This window comes from Anolis carolinensis, chromosome 6 (assembly GCF_035594765.1).
Source record: "Anolis carolinensis isolate JA03-04 chromosome 6, rAnoCar3.1.pri, whole genome shotgun sequence".
Taxonomy (NCBI): Eukaryota; Metazoa; Chordata; class Lepidosauria; order Squamata; family Dactyloidae; genus Anolis; species Anolis carolinensis.
In genome coordinates this window covers 71,448,296-71,471,715 of record NC_085846.1, presented here as the reverse complement: position 1 = coordinate 71,471,715, position 23,420 = coordinate 71,448,296, and the positions used below count along the sequence as shown (strand labels likewise).

Sequence of the window (23,420 nt, the reverse complement as noted above, 5' to 3'; positions counted from 1 at the left end):
GACATTTGTACATATGGGCTTTCTACAAAGAATTGTATCTTGATATGTTATAGCAGCCACACACATTATAAACTAAAACAAGAAACCTCATTTTGGCTTTTCTTTTGAATGCAGTAGCAAAGTACAGTAATATTTTACTAAAACTCCTACATCATATACAGTATTTTTTAACTAAAACTCCTACATCATATACTGTAATCTGATCTCAAAATAGATCAGGATAAATGGCTATGTTCAAAATGTCCTTTGGTCATTGTACACATCCTCTCTCACTACAATATCATTGTGTGTTTAACATTCTTTAATCTAGTTCATGTCTGTCAATCTCTGGTTCCATAACCAAATAGTTCTGAGATTATGGGAACTGTCGTACAACACATCTTGTAGGCAGCAGTTACAGAAGGCTCAGCTAGTTGGATTGTTGTACTCCTACTGAATAATTTAACTCTTTCCTACATTTCCACCCTTGCCAACATTGCTGAGGATTGACACCATTCTGCTATCAACTGGCAGAATTTAAAACTTTTAAACTGAAAGATTAAAGATGGACATCTTCCCTAAAATCATCCTATTTTGAAAATAAAAAAAACATTTTGCAAAGCAAAATGTTTGAGATGTGGAAGAATGAAGGATGTCAGGCTAAGAACTGATCTCCTAAAAAATATCTGAGGTAGGCAGTGTAGCTTCTAAAATTATTTCTCCTTAGTAGTTCTACAAAATGGAAGCAGCAGCAAGCAGAAGAATTCACAATAGTGATCAATGCAACATGCTAGAAAAAGAGCAGAAGGTCAAAGGAAATGATTAATTCAGTGCAGATAACCAACAGGATGGGGTCCTAGACTGCCTCCCAACTCCCTCCCTAATACAGGCATCTTTTGACCTTCTAGGAAACACAAGAATTTATTACACTGAGAAGCTCAAGAATCCTGCTATGCAAGTGCCCGAAGTACATACTCTGATGATCAATTTTCTATTTAGGTGTTCATCTACTCCTCTTAGATTTCATATTATTCTATTAAACTTGCATGTTTTTGGAGACATTTTCAAGTTCTTATAAGGTACTCTGCATCTAGCTGCTGCAATGGAAGAATTAGGCACAAATAATTAAAGGAATGATGCTGTTTTAATTGAAGACTTCCTGAAATTGAAACCTCTTGAAACAGATAATTGACATTTCAGCAAACATGGATGAAGTGTTCCTGGAGCCAGATAACTATTGATTCCAGACGTCTATGCGCTTAGAAGTGGGAAAAGACACATTTTATGGTGTGATAGCAACTGTTGGATTTCTCCATGTAAATATCGTTTTATGACATTTATTTGTGAGCGTTCAAGTGGGTGGTCTTAAATTTTCCTCAATTCTACTCTTGCCACCTTTACTCCATGAGGATGGACCTCTGGTAGTATGTGTGTGTGTGTGTGTGTGTGTATATGTGATGAAATTCCACAATTCCATAATCTTGTTCATTCGATGTATCAACAGTAAGCCAAAGCAATGGTAGAAATTGTGAACTATTTGATCGTGAGAAAGAAAGCCAGATGAACTTTCTAGGTCTTGTTTTTGAGTAGTTTCCCTTTTTTAAAAAAAGGAAATGATATCGGCAAAAATTTCACTTCTCTGTGTGATGGCAACTGAAGTGAGTGATTGTTGCTGAGATTGTATGAGTCTTATCAAGTATGATGTGGGAGACAAAAGTTAACATCTTAAACAACATGGAAAGGCACAGAGCACAACACTAAGAAGATAGTCGTCGTCCCCCCCAGTTTTGCCCACTTTCTCCCCCAAATGGGATGAGGTCCTATGTCCAAGGGGATCCAGAAGGCACCTTATGTATTGTGGACAGCATTGCTATCACGCCCACCCCCCAAAATATAAACATCTTCTAAATATCCACTAGGAGCTGTGGGATGAATTTCCCTCAAATTTTGTGAGACTCAGGCCCAATTTTGGCTCAGGCAAAGCCTTTTTTTTTTTGAGCTGCTAAACAGGGGGCATTTTTGAACCTAGAGAAGTCTGATTTTGTTTATGCAAAACCTCACCTGGAATACTGTGTCTGGTTCTGGGCACCACAATTCAAGAAGAATATTGACCAGCTGGAATGTATGCAGAGAAGGATGACCAAAATGACCAAAGGTTTGGAAACCAAGGCCTATGAGGAGTGGTTGAAGGATCTGGATATGTTTAGCATGAGGAAGAGAAGGTTAAGAGGGATTACATTAAAGCCATGTTTAAATATTTGAAAGGATGTCATACTGAGGAAGGGGAAGCATGCTTTTTTGCTGCTCTAGACCCCAGGTATATAAATATATAAAATAAGTATAAAACTCAAGCCTTTACTGATAATAAATCAGCATTTGCAAGGCTTACTATAAAGGCTGATTTTCCTTTTTGTAGAGTACAACTGAAGAATTTTCAGCAGAGTCCACTGTAAACACTGCATGTAGCTAACTGATTCATGAAAGGTCTAGGTAGCATTTAGAAACCTTTCACTCTTGCCAAATTTTACTCAACCCCAACATTTAGCTAAGAGGACCCTGTCTGTGGTTGGGACCCACAGTTTAAGAAGCAGTGTTCTAGAAGCTAGGACAAAGAGCAATGGATTCAAATTGCAGGAAAATTGCAGATTCCACCTAAACATTGGGAAGAATTTCCTGACAGTAAGAGCTGTTTGATAGTGGAATATGCTGACTCAAGGGTAGTGGAGTCTCCCTTCTTTGGAGGATTTTAAACAAAGGCTGAATGGCCATCTATTGGGAGTGCTTTGATTGGGTGTTCCAGCCCCCTAGCCTCCCAGAGTTGAAAAGTTCTGTACGAGAACACAATGAAACCAGGTTTAACCAGTATTATTACATGAAACAGTATGCTGCCTTGAAACTTGGCACTGTAATGCAGTTTGCACATTTTTATATCAACCTTATCAAACCAGTGCCCTATAGATGTATTTGAACATCATTCCCAATGATCACATTGGGTGGGAATTGTGAGGATAATAAGCCATATATAAGAGCTCCAGATTAGTCAAGACTGCCCCAAATGAATGTACACACATAGATTAACTCTAGATAAAGTATACCTTTGCTCTCAAAAAATCATATTAAAAGCACCAAGGCAATTAAATAAATAAATCACAAATTGTCCTTTTTATTCAAAGTGGCAGCACATTGAAGATTTGTAAGAGCTGCAAAATGTTGAAGAAGCACACTGAATTCCAAATGAGATATTTGTATCAAGGATAATAAAAGACAATACACATCTGTACTTAACAAGTCTGAGTTAGCAGTAATCTTTACAGCACATAAGAGAGATGGAGAGGGAATGAATGCAAGTCTCCCAGGCAGCTGAGTCACCACCCAGGCATGCCAACAGAACATAAGTCTACAGGGCCCAAACTGTCAATAGTTCTCGTTAAGGTCATCAATTTGTTCCTCTTTTAAGAGGTGGAAGGGGATGTGTGAGACAACTTGTGCATTTATAGAAGGTTAATTACCTTTTAAAAGCTAATGTAAGCATGATCAGCATCTGCTTCAAAGGGAAATATCAGAGAATGTTGGGTGTCCTTTGCTCACTACTTGAAGAAAAAAAAGGGCATCTCTTACTAAGTCCATTCAAGGGCTCTCCAACATTGATATGTTGATATTTGTATTTTAAAAACTTCCTGCATTTATGGGGCATTCTGCATTACATTATTGTCGGGAAATGTTAAGATCTTAAAGTGCCACATACAAAAATTAACTTCTTGTATCAACACAAAGGACCATTGCAATTGCAATATCCAGTTGCTGAACCTGCCATGTTCAAACCAGCAGCCTACCAAAGGTCACATTGTGCTGAATAAGCAGATATTTTTTGAGCCCATAACACAAAGTACAGTCAGCCCTCCACATTCACTGTGTAAAGAGCACAAAACACTTGTGAAAGTGAAAAATCACAAATAAATTTTAAAATTTTACCTAAGAGAACACCTTTTAAGGAATGTCTAGGTCAGTGATGGCCAACCTATGACACGCGTGTCAGCACTGACACGCCTAGCCATTTTTGCTGACACGCTGCCGCATGCAGATTGATTGGATGACTAATGCCGTTTGTGGCCAAATTTGGTGTGATTTGGTCCAGTGGTTTTGTTGTTTACTCCATAGGAATTATGCACATTACATATATATATACAGTAGAGTCTCACTTATCCAACATAAACGGGCCAGCAGAATGTTGGATAAGCAAATATGTTGGATAATAAGGAGAGATTAAGAAAAAGCCTATTAAACATCAAAAAAGGTTATGATTTTACAAATTAAGCACCAAAACATCATGTTATACAACAAATTTGACAGAAAAAGTAGTTCATTACACATTAATGTTATGTTTTAATTACTGTATTTACGAATTTAGCACCAAAATATCATGATGTATTGAAAACATTGACTACAAAAATGCATTGGATAATCCAGAACGTTGGATAAGTGAGTGTTGGATAAGTGAAACTCTACTGTGTATATATATATAATCATTCTATTATTATTCTATTATTATTGTAGTATATTATTATATTATTACTATTATATTATTCATTATTCATGACTGCATTGAAACCACAATAGAGAGAAATCAGCGTGGAAACTGCAAGAGGTACCATAGATTGTTGTACATGGAAATAATGGTAGTAAATAGTTTCTGATTTATTAAATACAGTTATATATTACAATTAAATATTTTGTTATTTACACTATATATATATTGTGAAATTAAGGATTTTTTTTCTCGAAGTGACACACCACCCAAGTCATGCTAGGTTTTTTGGTGAATTTTGACACACCAAGTGCAAAAGCTTGCCCATCATTGGTCTAGGTGCACAAGTCTAGTCAACCTGCAGGGGGAGCTGACCATGGAATTGCATGGAGGACCTAGCAATTACTAAGCAATGTGTTGTCGAAGGCTTTCATGGCCGGAATCACAGGGTTGTTGTGTGTTTTCCAGGCTGTATGGCCATGTTCCAGAAGTATTCTCATGACGTTTAGCCCACATTTATGACAGGCATTCTCAGAGGTTGTAAGGTACCTCACAACCACTCAGGATGCCTGCCACAGAAGTGGGCAGAATCAGGAGAGAATACCTCTGGAACATGGCCATACAGCCCGGAAAACACCTTAATTTCTAGCAGTGTTCTCTTTAGAAATCTACAGGGTGACTAGAAGAAGTTGATCACAAAGTCAGCCTGGAGTTGTAAGAAATGTCCTAGAGATACAGTAATATTTTTAATCAAATCCATGAATAATCATACCCACAAAAATCAAAACCGCAGATGTGGAGGGACTACTGCACTAATAAGAGCCAAGGTAGTGAGGAAGGAGTCAGTTGGAAAAGGAAGTAAGCACACCAAAGCTCTTCTCTTACATTCATTCCTATTCCAAGATGAATCCGATAATCAGAGCAACTCTTCCAAATTAATCTACAGTTCTGTTGCAGATTAGAAAAATCAAGAAAGGAGATCCAAGCCAGGAGAAGGCACTACCAGTTTCATTCTTGATCTCCAATTTCTGCGGTCAAATGACAAGTTTTAGGCAATCTGTACAAATTCAGTATCAGTTTAGCATCAATTCTGGAAGAACTGGATGCAAGTGGACATGGCTAGTGGCTATTCCTCTTCTGTTCTTTTCCAACTTTAGGAACTTCCCCCAACCCCCACATTCACAAGGACAGCACAAAATGGGCTGCATTTGACAACCACTGGTCTTCATCATTGCCACTATATTGTTTCTAAGGAAATGCGACTTCCTGGTTTTTAGAGAACAGTTAAGATGGCAAACTTTTTAGATATAGAAATGTGAACAAGCTATCAAAGTGAATTTTCAACACAGTTGTTTTGGTTTCAGTTTTTTAAATATATTGTCCAACTATTCATTTTTTAATTCTTTGTTTGGGGTTTGCTGTTGTATTGGTAGAAGAACTTTAAGAGGCCTTTTTAAAAGCTAGCTAAAATGTAAGGCAGTCTTTACATCACAAGACTTACAATTCGTGTATATTAAAGAGGCACAATTTCATTTAGGCTATTCAAGTCAGCCCATTCTTAAGTTTCAAAGGTCATAAGCTCTGTCAGTCTAGCAGTAAACACATTCCAGGATGTACAATTATATACGTTTTCCCCCTTTCAGCATAAGCACAAACCTTGTATTTGTTTCTCATTTTGAAAGAATGGTTGGAACTCAGATTCATGCCACCAGCTTTGGAGTGCCGGGTCATTTTTAAATGAGTCTAATTGATACCAAACCTCTTACATTTGTTTTAACTGATAGTGCTTTATATCACAGAAAACATACAAAGCTTTTTTCATGGATAGCAATGACTAAAGCTAATACATATAACGGAAGGAAACGAGCAGAGCCATCTTAAAGCTTATAGAAGTCATGTTGCGCACCTTGTGGGGAAAATGACGTTTTAAAAACAGCATCCCATAATTAAAAAGTACTCATTTTAAAAGTCTAATACATATGTAAAAAACAGGATCCTCTTCTAGGGAATTAAATTATGCTCTTGTGTAGCCCTGCAAAGAAAACCCTCCCCCTTTAAAGGTTAACACTTAAGGAGACTACTGTCCTTTGTGCCCCAGATGAAAAACAATGGCATAGATCCTGTCTTTTTAGGCAGGAAACAGTTTACAGCAGGGCATTGAAATGTGTGGCCTTCCAGATATTCTTGGAGCACAACTATCATCACTTCTTACTATGGAAAACATATCCAAAGTGCTGCTAATTTATTCATTTATTTCTTTAAAACATTTATATTCCACCCTTTTTACCCCGAAGGGGACTCAGGGCGGAGCACAACATATATACGGCAAACATCCCATGCCGGGACATAAAATAATTATAAATATACACAAATATTAAAATCAGTTATATCTACTTTAAAATCAGCTATTTAAACCAACTCAGGACACCGTGCTGGCTCCAGTCAGCGGAGTAGGTTTCCTATTCCTGCCACATTGCACTGGCCCAAAGGCTTGGTCCCACAGCCAGGTCTTTACTATCTTACTAAACGACAGGAGGGAGGGGGCTGATTTATTCTCACCAGGGAGTTCCACAGCGGGGGGGACGGGACGGGACGGGATGGGACGGGACACCGAGAAGGCCCTGTCTCTCGTCCCACCAATCGCGCCTGTGGCGGTGGCGGGACCAAAAGCAGGGCCTCCCCAGAAGATCTTAGTCTTCGCGGTGGTTCATAAACCACCTTTACAGGCAGTACCGAGTTGCAAACATCCAACTTACAAAGTACTCATAGTTACAGACAGGATGAGACAACAGGAAGTGAGAGAAAGCTACCCCACAGAAGGGAAATTCACTCCTGAAAGAGTTATCATGGGGGAAAAGTGTCTCAACTGAAGCTTTCTCACGAATCCTTATTTCCACAATAAGCCAAATTTTTGCAAATCCAATGATCACAGGGACAGAAAGTAAGGTGAAATCTTCTGAACAGGGGCACAGGCAGCAAAACAAATACCATAGGGACGTTAACCCTTCCCTATGCTATCTAACACGAATATAGGTGTGTTTGTGTATGTGTGTGTGTGTGTGTGTGTGTGTGTGTGTGTGTGTGTGTGTATATATATATATATATATATATATATATATATATATATATATGGCTAGAGTTGCATTTTAAAATGTACCTTACAAACAAATTCAACTTAAGAACAAACTTACAGAACCTACCATGCTCGTAACTTGGGGACTGCCTATACATTATTTATGGTGGTAGCTATCATTTGTATCCCGTTCTTACGAAAGCGTTCCACTGGCAATACACTGGACAATCAACTTTTCTTCAGGAGTAAATCTCAAGTCTTATATAGAAAAGAGATACAAAACCAAGAGTATGACAGAGATGTGAGCGGGTGGCAACATAAAAGACATTGCTTCCTGTAATGAATTTTTTCCTCTAAGATTATTGTTGTTGCATGCCATCAGGTTGTTTCCAATTTATAGCAACCCTAAGGCTGGGTTTCCTTAACACAGTTTGTTCAGAGGGGGTTGCCTTTGCCTTCCTCTGGGGCTGAGAGAGTGCAACATGTCCAAGGTCACCTTCTGGGTTTCCATGGTTTAGTAGATTTCAACCCAGGTCTCTGGAGTCGCTGTCCAATGCTCAAGCCATTACATCATACTTATTATACTTAAGACTGGAGTTTTAAATATATGTTATATTAAAAATTGATTTGAATTTCATTTGGGTGGCAAAATTTCTATTGGGGAACAACATTCTCATTTCACAATGGGTTAAACGCATGTGCCGGCAGGACTGCTGACTTGAAGGTTGGTTGACCTGAAGGTTACCAGTTCAAATCCGGGAAGAGCATGGATGAGCTCCTTCTGTCAGCTCCAACTCCCCATGTGGGGACATGAGAGAAGCTCCCACAAGAATGGTAAAACTTCAAAACATCCGGGCGTCCCCTGGGCAACGTCCTTGCAACCAGCCAATTCTCTCATACCAGAAGCGACTTGCAGTTTCTCAAGTCACTCCTGACAACAACAAAAAAACCCTTTTGTAATACTGTGATAAATATCCAAAATTTACTTGTAGACTTCAATCCCACAAATTTGAAAAGACAAAATAAACTACAAAATATAATACAAACTGTTATATTCACTCATAGCCAACCATCAAAGGAAAAAAACACTCTCATTTAAGTTAAGATCACAAAGGAAGGACATTACACCAAACAAAGAACGGCTTATAATGCAAGATGGAGGCATGTAGTGAAGGATCACTCCACATTGCAACTGTATTGCAAGCTGCCTTGGTAACCTACCCGAAGGATGAGACATGGATCTAAATAATAAATAAGGTGAGCAGAAGAGAGGAAATTACTAGGGGCAATTCTGAGTGCTTTACAAAAGGATACTGTAGAGCCAGAAAACCTGCAGAAAAGGGCAACCCAAATGATCAAGGGGCTGAATTAACTACCTCGTGAGGGAAAGTTACAACATTTGGGGCTGTTTAGCTTAGGGAAAAGCAAGGGAAAACATGATAAAGGTGTATAACATTAAGCAGTGTGAGGAAAGTAGTAAAGGAAAATACACATAACACTAGAATCTGGGATTGTTCAACTGAAGCTGAACAGTGGAAAATTCAGGACAAAAATAAGGAAAAATTATTTCGTGTTGTTCATACTAAACACTGTGAAATTCACAGCTCTGAAGTATAATTATGGCTGATATTTTGGGTGGATTTAAAGGAGGACTGAACACATTCAGGGAAAATGGGGCCATCAGTGGGCTACTAGACAGGGCAGATGTTACACCCAGTGCTGCTGGCAAATACGCCTCTGCATATTAGTTGCCAGGGAACATGAGATGGAGGATGCAATTGGACTCATGTTTCACTGGCAACTGGCTGGCCGCTGTGTGAACAGAATACAGCACTAGAAAGACTCTTAATTTGATGCAACATGGATTTTTTTACAATAGTCTTGATGGACATGTTAAAATGGGTATTATGAACTAGGTAGGTCTAAATACTCTAATGGCACCAGATGCCATCCAATCTTGAAAGCCAAGCAAGGTCAGTTCTGGTTGGTACTTGAATGGGAGACCATCAATGGATGTCAGTTGCTGCTGGTCTATATTTCAGAGGAAGGATTTGGCAAAACATCCCTGGTTCTTTCTTATCTAGGAAAACTATGAAATTAATGGTACACCATCAGCTGACTTGAAGGCACATACACACATTATATGTTAGAGATGTTTTAACATACAGTCTGGTAAGATCCTTATTTTATTACCTATTTCAGATATCATCCATCAACAAGAAGACACCTCACTGTAATAGCAATTTTAAATTCCATGTGATGAAACTGTTTAACAATGTTGTGCCTTAGGGAACACATTTTACCGTCTATATGATCAGGTACCTTTTTGTTAGCTGTGTTTTCGTGTGACCATTTGGAGACACTTGCTATGATAGTTGACAAGATGCAGTCTGTTCTTCAAATTTTTTTCCAAAGCTATCAAGGTCTTTTAGATAAGCAATTACTCTTCTCTGTGACTAATGCATGCTGTTTAAAATAATAATGGTTGGATATTTAGAATTTTTTTTACATCAGACAAACTCAATTAGGTAGTACAAACACCCATTAAGTATACCATTATGTAAAAAGAAAAATGAACGAAGTTACTGTTGTCACCTCTCTCACAATTCTTGTACATTTGCTCCAAGTGAGGAATCATACTGAGAAATGTATGTCTGACAACCTGAGGTACCACACACTTTTTGGATATTTAACATAATTTTCTTGTAAATACTTCCAAAAAAATGGATCAGTGATCTTTACGTGAGATGATGTATTTCAGGTGCATCCATTTAACAAGAAGACGCTTGCTTCCTTTACCTGTCCTTGTTTGAATGAAACATTCTTGAAACATTCCCATTCTTGACTTATACGATTCTCAGTTATCCCAGGTAAGCAAAAAATTATCAGGGCAAATTAACACTGTGTTAAATTGATCCATGGGTCAGCTGTCATCACATAGCTCACTGTATAGATTATTGGGATTCACACACACACATCACTCCACTTATGCAATATTAGGGATTCTTACAACGTGTGTGCAGTCAGTGGCAAGAAGATACTGTTTAATACACTAGGTCAGGGATTTTTAAATGTTTTCCACCTGTGATCCCTCTCTGCCAGATAAATTTTACATGACCCCAGATATATAGAGAGGTGTGTGTGTGTATAGAGAGAGAGAAAGAGAGAGAGAGCTATAAACATCAAACATTTAGATATTAAATCACCATTTGCAAGACTTGCTAAACAACTGAAACTTTTTCTGCAGAATCCACTGTAAACACTGCACATTGTTGCTGCAGATTTGAGTAAATGGCTGGCGTTCAAAAACCTTTTATTGTTGCCAATATTTGTGACCTAAACATTGGGCTAAGGGAACCTCATTTTGGGTTGGGATCAACAGTTTACGCAGCAGTGCACTAGATGAGCATCTAGCCATGAAATGACCACCACACAGTAATTGTGATGGGAGGACTGCCCTATGATTGAACAAACAAGGCAGACAGAGAGCACTGAAGAAAGAGAAAGCTTTGCACTACTTGATTTTCTCCTGCAGTTAAAGTGAGATTCTCCATTTTCATTATCCTGCTCTACCTATCGCACTCCATACTATAAGCCTTGGAGTGTGGTGGAAACTCCTTCCTTTGCGTCTTTTAAACAGAGGTTGGATGGCCATCTGTCAGGGGTGTTTTGATTGTTCTTTTCCTGCATGGCAGGGGGCTGGACAATGTGGTCTCTTCCAACTCTATCATTCTATGATTCTATGAGCTTTATGGGTACATAGTCTTCAAGATCAGTGGGTGATGGTGAACCAAGTAGGGAGAAATAAGGCGTGGAGGGAGGAAGAGTGCCCTGACTTGTACAAGCAGAAGAAGAAAGCTCCCACTGAATACAACCCACAGTATTCCTTGGACAACTAACCTTAAATTAATGGATGAACATCACACCAAATTAATGTGTGTGTGTGTGTGTGTGTGTGTGTGTGTGTGTGTGTGTGTTTTTGTTTGTTCCCATAGGACAGTAAATAAAGAGCAACACTCAAAAAACAGGAATTCCAGACAAGAAACAATCAGGGCCAGCTAATCACCTCCCAAGAAAGAATTCCCCCGGCAGGAAGCAGCCATTATTTGAAGCTGAAAGGCCATTCAATGTGAATCAAAGTGGTCAACTGTAACATTCACACTTTCCTCATACAGACAAGAATTCTTTCTCCCATCCTGGACATTTCACAGATATATAAACCCCACTTGCCTAGTTTCCAACGGACCTCAAAACCTCTGAGGATGTCTTCCACAGATGTGGGTGAAACATCAGGAGAGAATGCTTCTGGAGCATGGCCATACAGCCTGGAAAACTCACAACAGCCCAGTGATTCCAGCCATGAAAGCCTTCGACAACACAATGCATTCAAGTAATTTTTTCATTAGGTCCAATTTTAGGGAAGACAACTTTATGAGATTTGGTTTTCCTTTTAATACATAAGTAATGCCCAAAGTGGCTAACCTTTGAGTGCCTATGTTTAAGTTTGTAGCCAAAAAAACAAAGCAAACCCCAGTACCTATGAAACTGAAGTGGCAAACTTTCAAATTACATATTCCCAATCTATTGTAAAATAACTATTTATTAACTGTCATGGATTAGATATACACATAGTCTGAACATTCAAAAATATGACATTTTAAAAAGACAAAATATTTAAGTAATCATGTACAGAATATTTTTTCAAATGCAGATTAAAAAGATGAACACATTGCAAAGAATAGCAAATAATGCTTTGGAAATGAAGGTTTAATTGCAACAGTAAATGAAGTATTTCCAGTTTCTTACATCATCCTGTTAAAAGGTACCCAGTTTACCGTAACTGAATAGCATAGTACTTGCAGACGAGCAGAAGTGTGTTGCTGACTGAAAGAAAAATTATTTTCTTTTTTACACACAGAAACCATGGAAAGATCTTTTTCATTCTTAATTTTCATTTGGAGTTGCCAAATATCCTTCAGATGTTCACCAACAATGGAGTGTATTTGTCAAACACTAGAAAGCTCAGTGGGAGAGCCAAGTGCTAATGAGGAGATTTTTTGCATTTCCTCAAACCCTTCCTGAAAAGCTTTTCTAAACATTCCTTTTATTTGGAAATTGCATCACCCCCCTTCCCCCCTCCTAAATAACCACACAGATAAACTGTAAAAGTTTCTTGGCATGAAAAGGACTTCACTACTATGCTGATGAAGAGGGAAAAATACATTCAGGGTTTTTAGTTTTGTTTTGTTGGCTAAATACAGTATTTACATAGCGCTCATCAAGGGAATTCTTCACCTATTCAGCCCTCAGACATGGATCTTATCTCAAAACTAGTCGGGACCAACTAAGAACTTCAGCGGGGAGAGCACGCTAACAATTAAGCTAATGGAAAATTCCACTGTGCCACCATGCAAACCACCAAGAGGAATGTCGGCTCACAAGTTGAACTTCCAGTCCTTGCAGCATGTTATTCTCTGGAGTCAGAAACCCCGGTGAATACAAGCATTTTTTAAACTAACTATAGATTTACAAAGGCCTTAAAGGTTTTTGCCAAACTGAAAATTTTCAATGTCCTTCTGCTTTTTATTTACATATTAATCTAACATAATCTTTAGTCTATTTTTTAAATGAAATTTTAAAGCAACAAAATGCAATGGCAGTTGACAGAACATTAATTATGTTTACATTCTCTCCAACTATTCCTTCCTAATCTATCTGAATGAAAAGCTACACTACAAACATGTTCTAGTATTAGAAATTAAGGGTCAATGTTCATGCCTTATGCCTCCAAACACTCAGTTTCAAAGACAAAATTCTATAAAAGTTGCAATTCTCTAATATAGATATCAGTTATTTTGGTACTAAAACTCCCCAAAATCCTTCAATCAGCATGGCTATCTATTGTTTACTGGCCACATTCGTTGGGGTATATTGTGGCAGAGTGGTTTGAGCCCTGAAATACAACTCCCAAGACCAGGGTTCAAATCCCACTCAGCATGGAAACGTTTGTGACCTTAGTCAAGTCACACTCTCTCAGCCTCAAAGGGAGGCAAAGGCAACCTCCCTGAACAAATCTTAACAAGGAAACCCCCAACAGGGTCTCCTTAGGGTCATCATACATCAGAAATTGAAGACAAACAATAGCAAAGTCAAAAAAAGTAACATTCCCAAGCTCTGCTATTTTCCTTCAACAAATTGAAATACAATTTCTTTCTCTCTGCAGTATAAAAAGTTTCATCAAGCACTTGTTCGTGCATCACATATGTGGATTTTTCCAGCCATCAAGAACCCAACATTTCAATTCATTCATCCTTTCAAAATGTAGTTGTTTTGAGCATTAACTATATTAAACACCCAACCCAAATGTCCTCCTCCATTTATGAAGTACTGCTAGAATCAGCAACTCATTCACTCACTTCCTTGTTTCTTGCTCCAGACTATCTCCACTCTATCAACGTTGATCCTCAATGTAATTCAAGGAAACAACAAAAAGAATACACACACTGACAACTATGAACAGATTATCCAGTTTTTTGCATTTAAAAATTATAATACAAACACTCAGAAAGAAGGAGAAAAAAAGACATAATGTCCATTTTCCCTCTAAACCAAGAGCAAATTCCAGAAACTGTGGGGGAGGGTTTAAAGTTTTCTTCAAGCCACATCATCTAAACCTGAAAACCTTTGTCTATTTATCTCACACGAGAGACTTGGCCATTACAACATAAAGAGGCAACATATTCTCAGAGGCATTTAGACCTCATGTTCTACAGTTCAATCATGGTTAAAATTGGGACCCGAAATAAAAGCAGGTGCTTACTGCATCCTTTCACACAAAAAGAATCAAATCATCTTCAGATAATCTCCTTTCCATGTGTTAAGGATTATGACTTTATGCCCCTTCTATAAAGGGCCTTGCTGCATGTCTGAAATAAGAACAAGAGCTACCAAATAGGGTGGCAAATACAGCTATCTGCCCAATGTATACCTCCTAATTCAAGGAAGAGAGGAGAACCCCCCCCCCACCTTTGTAACCTATTAAGTGTAGATAATGCTTCTGCAATGTTGGGAACAACCATTAAGCCAATAGACTTACATACAGCAAAGATGGGGGCAAAAGTGTCCTAGGTTTTTTTTTTTAAGGGTTTATATCAGTATGTATGTTATATTTCCCTCCCCACCGCAATAAACACAGTCAATGGTCCTATTTTTCAAAGAATGGCCAAATGGAACAGATAACACCAATGTGCCACATCCCCCTCCTCTGCTCCGTGTTGTTTTTAACACTCCCAGCCATCCCCCACATCCTTGCAGCACATGCAAAAATCCTCTGCTATTTTGCAGAGCGCTATGGAGATTTCCTCCAGTTAAGCATGGACAGCTCCACGTGAACGAAGCATGGAAGAAAGAAGGAACTAAGTGGTGGAACCAGCCAGGGCGGCAAAGGAGAGGAATGAAAGAGTGAGTGATTTAAAAAGGGACTTAAGGGGTCCAGATGTCCTGGAAATGAAGGGCCATCCTGGTAAATGGTGGGGTGAGGGGGCAGCAAGAACATGACAGCTCTGCAGAAAATAAATGGGTCTCCGCCACTTTCAAAAGACTGATACAACCGTCACTAGACCTCCCAGATATAAAACGTCTTATATTTAAGAAACAAGGTTACAAACGTTATCGGTTGGCTGCAATGTATAAAATGGACACATGATGTATCCCTGCCATCACGGCAGTTGCGGTTTTTAAACCATCTGAGCCTTTATGTGAAAGGAGTAATATTGAAAACATCTTTTAACAATTCTCACAACACGGAAAAGTCAATCAGAGAATGTCACAAAAAACATCCACAAACTAGTATATTCCTGAACTACATTTGGATTACTGATTTGTGTTTGGAATCAGCATCCTGTTTGGTTCTGGATAAGGGTGGCAGTCGCTTTGTTAATCACTAACAAAGACTCGGGACATAAACATGCCTTGGATATGGTTGTTGTGTGCCTCTGAGACATTTCCGAATGATGGCAATACTAAGACAAACAACTTATCAAAAGTGCTTTCTTGGCAAGATAACGTACAGAAGAGGTTTTGCCATTGCCTCCCTCTGAGGCTGAGAGAGTGTGCCTTGCCCAAAGTCATGCAGTAAGTTTTGTAGCTGAGGATTCAAATCCTAGTCTACAGTCGTTCCTGCTCATTGAATCCAGACATTTAAAATATCTCATGCAGTAAATGGGAGAAACCACAAAAAGAATCCCCTATTTTTGGCAAAGTTGATCCAATATCAACTTTTTGTGCATAGTTGAAAAAATCCCATCTGTATATTTGCAATGCAGGTGGGGGTGGGTAAAAAATACAATCAGCTATGGCCGCTGAGAGCTCATGGGGGGGTCTCAGCCCCAGACCTCCACAGCACGTGCGCAAAGTCTTTCTCCTTCGCTTCGCTCAGACCGAACACAGACCACACCTTTTCCTCCTTCCACTGAATGGAATACCTCAAAATACTGGGAAGGGGGTCAAAGACTATTACCTAAGACTCAGAGCTCCAATATCTCACATCCTACTACTTAAAGGTAGGAAGTTATTCTCAAAGGCATCATAGTGTGTGTTTTGAGTGCTGGACCTGGGTCTGAATTCTAGCTTGGCTATGGAAACTCATGGGGTGCTCTTGGGCAAGTCACACTCTCTCAGTCTCAGAGGGCAATAGCTGCCTTCCTCTGAACAAATTCTGCCAATAATTGTTAGCTGCCTCTCTTCAAGCTGGACTGCCATAGGTATTTGCCTTAGGGTCAGGCCCACCACCCCAGTTAGTACCAGCTCCACAACAGGCACCCAGACATGCAATAATAACAACAGCAATAATACATTTAATTTCTTATCCACCTCTCATCACAGCTGGAGGTGGGGGATGAGACATTTGCCTTAGAGTCTCCGTAAGTCAGAAATGCAGACACCCACATGAGCAATACTAATATGACTAATATTGGGTTGCTGTGAGTATTCTGGGCTATATGGCCATATTCCAGAAGCATTCTCTCCTGATGTTTCACCCACATCTACGGCAGGCATCCTCAGAGTTTGTGAAGATGCCTACCATAGATGTGGGTGAAACATCAGGAGAGAATGATTCTGGAACATAGCCATACAGCCCGGAAAACTCACAGCAACTCAGTGATTCCGGCTATGAAAGCCTTCGACAACACAATTCTAATAGTAATACATTTTACTTGTTACCAGCCTCTCAAGGCTTGAGGTGTGGCACAATGTAATTAAAACACACAATCGTAAAAAAAAAATGAAACATATTTCTGTCAAATACACACATAAAATACATGGGACAAAGATTTGCCTTCGGGTTGCCCTAAGTTAGGCAAAGGCTCCAAAGTACACAGCCACACGTGTATTCTTATTATTATTATATTTGTTACCCGCTGGAGGTGGGGCGGCCAGAGAAGCATTTGCCTTAGGGCTCTTCCACACAGCCATATATCCCAGAATATCAAGGCAAGAAATCCCACATTATCTGCTTTAAACTGGGATACCTGAGACCACACAGCCATATATTCCAGTTCAAAGCAGATAATGTGAGATTTTACTCAGCTGTGTGGAAGGGCCCTTAGAGTCACCATAAGTCAAAAATGCCTAAAGACACACAACAACATGGGCAAGGCTTATCATAAATGCTAACAATAATAGGCTAGGAGAAGATACAGTAGAGTCTCACTGATCCAACACTAGCTTATCCAACATTCTGGATTATCCAATGCATTTTTGTAGTCAATGTTTTTAATACATTGTGATATTTTGGTGCTAAATTCGTGAATGCAGTAATTGCTACATAGCATTACTATGTATTGAACTACTTTTTCTATCAAACTTGTTGTATAACATGATGTTTTGGTGCTTAATTTGTAAAATCATAACCTAATTTGATGTTTAATAGGCTTTTCCTTAATCCCTCCTTATTATCCAACATATTTGCTTATCCAACATTCTGCCAGCCCATTTATGTTGGATAAGTGAGAGTCTACTGTAATAATAATGGTGATAATAATAAGAACAGTAGAGTCTCACTTATCCAAGCTAAACGGGCTGGCAGAACCTTGGATAAGCGAATATCTTGGATAATAAGGAGGGATTAAGGAAAAGCCTATTAAACATCAAATTAGGTTATGATTTTATAAATTAAACACCAAAACATCATGTTATACAACAAGTTTGACAGAAAAAGTAGTTCAATGCATAAGGAGGCATTAAGGAAAGGCCTATTAAACATCAAATTAGGTTATGATTTTACAAATTAAGCGCCAAAACATCAAGTTATACAACATATTCGACAGAAAAGTAGTTCAATACACAGTAATGCTATGTAGTAATTACTGTATTTACGAATTTAGCACCAAAATATCATGATATATTGAAAACATTGACTATAAAAATGCGTTGGATAATCCAGAACGTTGGATAAGCGAGTGTTGGATAAGTGATACTACTGTATTCCAGTTCAAAGCAGATAATGTGGGATTTTACTCAGCTGTGTGGATGGGCCCTTAGAGTCGCCATAAGTCAGAAACGCCTGAAGGCACACAACAACACGGGCAATACTTATAAATACTAACAATAGGCTTGGTGAAGATAATAATAATGGTGATAATAATAAGTAATATAAAAAACACAAGGCTGGGAGGAGCCTTCGGGTGGACACAAATGAGGTAGAGTTCGCCTCTGGGTCGCCATAAGTGAGGAAAGCTTCGAAGGCGAACCACGCGTTTAATAATAATCATAATAATGATAGGCCTTCAGAGCATGAGGGGAGGAAACGAGGGGGTCTTTCCTCACCTCGTCGTCGTGCTGCTGGCAGTAGCTGGCCCGGTCCGGGAAGGCGGCGGCGAGGATGCTGTAGGGCGAGCCGAGGGCCGAGGCGGGCCCGGCGGAGGAGGAGGCGGCGGCGGCGGCGTGGGTCTGGGACTGGGGCGGCGGGGCGGCGTTGGGCCCGATGAAGCGCTCGATGAAGTGGTCCTTGGTGAGGCGGACGCGCTGGTGGGCGCGCACGCAGTTGTCGCAGAGGTGCTCCTGGCAGTCGAGGCAGCGGGCGCTGGCCGCGTTGCCTTCGTCGCAGGAGCTGCAGCGGGGCTCGCCGCCTTGGCGGCTGTGGGGCCTCCGGAGCAGAAGGAGCGACGACGAGCCCGGGGAAGAGCCCCCTCCGCTCGCCGAGGAGGAAGACGCCTGGCGTTGCTGCTGCTGCCGGGGGTGGTGGTGGTGCCGGTTGTTGTTGGCGCCTCCGCCGCTGCTGTTGTTGCTGCTGCTCCCTCCGCCGCCGCCGCCGCCGCCTCCTCCCGGCCCCCCTCCCGGCCCTCCCCCGGGTCCGCTGGGCCTGCCGTTGTTCTGCTCCTCGTTGTTGGCGTTGTTGGCGGCGGCGACCACGACGTCGAGCAGGTTGCTGAGGAGGAAGTTGGAGGAGGGCAGGGCGTCCATGCCCGACGGCTCGGAGATCACCACCTTCTGGTCGCAGAGGGGGCAGCGCAGCTGGAGAGGAGCCTCCCCCGAGGAGGAGGAGGAAGAGGAGGAGGAGGAGGAGGAGGAAGAGGAGTGGCGCTGCGCCTCGAGGCACGGCCGGCAGAAGGCGTGCAAGCAGGGCAGCACCAGCAGGCGCCGCTGCGAGGAGGAGGAGGAGGAAGAGCAGCCCGCGCCGCCAGCGTTGCCTCCTCTTCCTCCTCCTCCTCCTCCTGACGAGCTGGAGGTCTGCGAGGAGGAGGACGACGACGAGGAGGAATTGTTGCAAGAGGCCGGCGCCGGCGAGCCGCACATCTCCTTGCACAGCGGGCAGATCTGGAAGTCCGCCTCCGGGAAGGAAGCCATGAGGGAGGGGGTAGGGGACAGGAGGAGGCGCCCTTCCTGCTAGCCAGGAAGCCCCGCCTGGCAGACCCTTCGGTGTGGCATCAATGGGACTGACTCCCGCTCCTCTCTTCCTTGGCGATGGAATGGACTTCAATCCGGCTTCCTATTTCAACTTCATGGGCCGCTCTCGCCCCTGCTCTCTTCCTTGGCGATTGAATCAATGGAGCCGGCTTTTTATTTCAACTTCTTGGGGCGCTCTCTCTGGCCGATTGAATGAACTTCAATCCGGCTTCCTCCTTCAACCCGGTGCTCTTTCCCCTCTTCTCTTCTTTGGCGATTGAATCAATGGAGCCGGCTTACTATTTCAACTTCTTGGGGCGTTTCCCCCCCTTTTCTTCCTTGGCGATTGAATCAATGGAGCCGACTTCCTATTTCAACTTCATGGGCCGCTCTCGCCCCTCCTCTCTTCCTTGGCGATTGAATCAATGGAGCCGGCTTTTTATTTCAACTTCTTGGGGCGCTCTCTTTGCTCCTCTCTTCCTTGGCGATTGAATGAACTTCAGTCCGGCTTCCTCCTTCAACGCGGGGTGCTCTCTCCCCTCTTCTCTTCCTTGACGATTGAATCAATGGAGCCTGCTTTTTATTTCAACTTCTTGGGGCGCTCTCCTTGCTCCTCTCTTCCTTGGCGATTGAATGAACTTCAATTCGGCTTCCTCTTCCAACTCGGGGTGCTCTCTCCCCTCTTCTCTTGACGATTGAATCAATGGAGCCGGCTTCCTATTTCAACTTCTTGGGGCGCTCTTCCCCCTCCTCTCTTCCTTGGCGGCTTATTTCAACTTCTTGGGGTCTCTCTCTCTCTCCGTTGCCTCCCCCTTCCAAAGCCCCGGCCCTGGCTCTTCCTTGGCCCTCCTCCGCCTCTTTCATGGGATCGCTCCCTCCCAGCCCCTTCTTGTCCTCGTCTTCGTCGGGGAAGGTCTTTGGCTTCACTCCTGCACGAAGCTTCGTCGGGAGGAGAGCTCGGGCGGGACTGGGAGGGCTCCCCAGACCCCAGTCCGCTCCCAGCACCGCATGGCTATGGAGGAAAGGGAGCTTTGCTTCCAAAGGCTGGCGAATGAATGGATGAATGAATGAATGACTCGAGGAGCAGCGTGGCCTTGTGCTGACCCACGCCGTTCCCTCTTCTCGCTTGATGGCCCCGACGAGGTCTTGTCTTTCCCCCTTGGATTCAGCGCCCTGCCTTCCCTGAGCCGCCTGCCCGCTTCCTCTTCCTCCTGGAAGGATCGTAATTATTCATGGAGGCCGCGGAAAGCGGGGGAAGGGAGGGAGGAAGGGAAGGAGCGGGTCACGTTCCCTTTGTCAGATCTCCTTCCTTCGCATGGAGTTTTCTAAGAAAAGGAGGGTTTTAAACCCTTCCCAAAGAAGGCCGAATCAAAAATCCCTAAGGGAGGAAAGGTGCGTGGTATTTGCACTGAGGATCGACCCTAACCCCCCCCCCCCCCGTGCCTCTCTCTCGTTTGAAACTGATTCCTTTGAATCTCCGAAGGAGCGGACCCACTTCCGCCGGAGCTTAAGGAGGGAGGGGAGAAAGAAAGGAAAGAAGGAAGGGAGGGGAGGTTGGGAAAGCCGACAGGAAGCCTCCATCCGCCCTCCTCTGCTTCCAAGGGCTTCCTTTTGTGCTCTTCCCAAGGGAGGAAAACGCTTCACTCGGAAGCCCCGTCCGCACCACATTTCGTTCCCCCTCAAGACGAATTTCGTTAGCGGCAACGAAAACCCACCCTCTTTCCCACACTTTGTAGAAGAAATCCCCTCGCTTTCCTTCTTGTTCTACCCTGGAGTCACAACCACTATGGAGTGTTATTGGAATACAGATGGAAACGATGCGGAACAATCAAGACAAGGAAATTGCAGACATGAAACAATCAAGGCCACCTAACACCTTCCAATAAAGGATTCCCCCAGGCAGGAAGAAGCCAGGCTTTGAAGTTGAAAGGTTATTCAATGCTAATCAAGCTGGCCAATTGCAACATTCACACTGGCCTCAAACAGACAAAGGGTTTTTTTTCTCCCACCCTGGACCTTCACACTTGCCTGGAGGCAAGTGTGAATGGTGCAATTAATCATCTTGATTAGGAGCCTCCGGTGGCCTAGGGGATAAAAGCCTCGTGACTTGAAGGTTGGGTTGCTGACCTGAAAGCTGCCAGGTTCGAATCCCACCTGGGGAGAGTGCGGATGAGCTCCCTCTTTCAGCTCCATGCGGGGACATGAGAGAAGCCTCCCACAAGGATGGTAAAAACATCAAAACATCCGGGCGTCCCCTGGGCAACGTCCTTGCAGACGGACAATTCTCTCACTCCAGCAGCAACTCTGGTTGCTCCTGACACGAAAAAAAAATATTGATTAGGATTTAAAAGACTTGCAGCTTCAAAGCCTGGCTGCCTTCCTGGCTGCACCTGGAAAATGCACCATTTGCCTTACTTAACTTTTATTTCAGATACAGGTTTCCATGAAAGTTGTCCACATGAGAAGTTTGTGTTTTACGAACATGCCATACGGATGGCTTTCTCTCTTGGACACTTGTACCAGGAAAGATTTGCATGTAAACAGAAACACTCTCATTGCCTATTACCACCAAACTATGCTGCTATAGATTGGTGGTGCAGCTTACACAGGAGGAAGGGAGGAAGGAAGCACAAGAAAGAAACATGTTGCTTACTTCCCCTTCTCTGGAAGCAAAGGATACAATCTGTCCTACCATGTAGCAACATTTTATGATGCAGGAGGGCTCAGTCAAAGAAACCAGCAGGTGATTTTGAACAAGTCACACTGTCTCAGCCCCAGGGAAAAACAAAGTCAATCCCCTCTGGACAAATCTTGCCAATAAAACTCCATGATAGATTTGCTTTAGAGTCAGCATAAATCAGAACAACTTGAAGGAATACAACAATAGCAAAGCTGTATTACACTTCGGCTTCCTAAAAAGACATTGCCATTTTCATAATATGCAAATACAATTCAATTAAATGCAGTCAATTAATGGATTGAAAGCCAGACGATTAATCTTTGTCAGATATTTAACTGGTAGACAGCTCTTGTTATTACAGTTATTAATTCACACACAGATTGCAAAGTGAATAATTATTGCTATAAAATCAATCCGTGGCTCAAGGCCAGAAGAGGACTGTGAACGTAGGCTTTCTTAAAACGGAAATATTGCCCACTTTTCCTGTATTTTCAACAATCGTACATTTGGTACACAATTGCAAATCTAAAGAATGAGGTGCAGAGGAGAGAGGTCTGCCAGGAAATAGAATGAAATGGCAAAATGGGAATTTCAGGAAACCTACCGAAGACGGAGGGAACTAAGCAGGTGAAGCAGAACAGAAGGAGCAAGAAACCAAGGAAACAGATGCAACTAGAGCAGGGTATCTTAAGATTTTGAAGGAAATCGTGTCAAGGGAGAAAGACAGATCCTATCCACCCCTATCCATGATGCAATGTATGACAACATAGCCATTACAAGTGGGGATGCCAACTGATCAGAAACAAATTAGCCTGGTGTGTTTTTTGTGGAGCGTTTTACACTACATAAACATAGGGGCATGATTCCATTTTACGTATCATTGTTTTATCCTAGGATTTGCAATTTAGGGAGTTTAGTCAAACCACAGGATTCTATAGGATGGTACTGTAATAGTTAAAGAAGAATCATAAGTGTTATAACTGTGCAATGTGTCCCCAAAAACCAGTTTAAAAAAAATGACGATTACATTTGCTCATTTTGCTTTGTTGTTGTTGTGTGCCTTCAAGTCATTTTTGATTTAAGGCAGTGCTAAGTCCCTAGGAGTTTCTGGTGACACAGTGGGTTAAACCGCTGCACGCTGCTGAACTTGCGGTCTGAAAGGTCGGCGGTTCGAATCTGGAAGTGGGGTGAGTCCCAATTTCTGCCAACCTAGCAGTTCGAAAATGTGAGTAAATCAATAGGTATCACTCTGGTGGAAAGGTAACAGCGCTCCATGC

At 41.9% G+C, this 23,420-nt stretch overlaps 1 protein-coding gene across 1 annotated transcript in view; it reads right to left on the bottom strand.

Moving 5' to 3' along the window:
* The window catches only part of trim71 (tripartite motif containing 71), a 49,612-nt gene extending 28,708 nt beyond the window's left edge, over window positions 1–20,904 (bottom strand). The window contains exon 1 of the mRNA XM_003215655.4: window positions 18,405–20,904. Within this exon, the coding sequence (XP_003215703.2) occupies window positions 18,405–19,424 (1,020 nt within the window). The 5' untranslated portion in view covers window positions 19,425–20,904. The remainder of the gene's footprint in view (window positions 1–18,404) is intronic.
* Window positions 20,905–23,420: the final 2,516 nt, after the last annotated feature.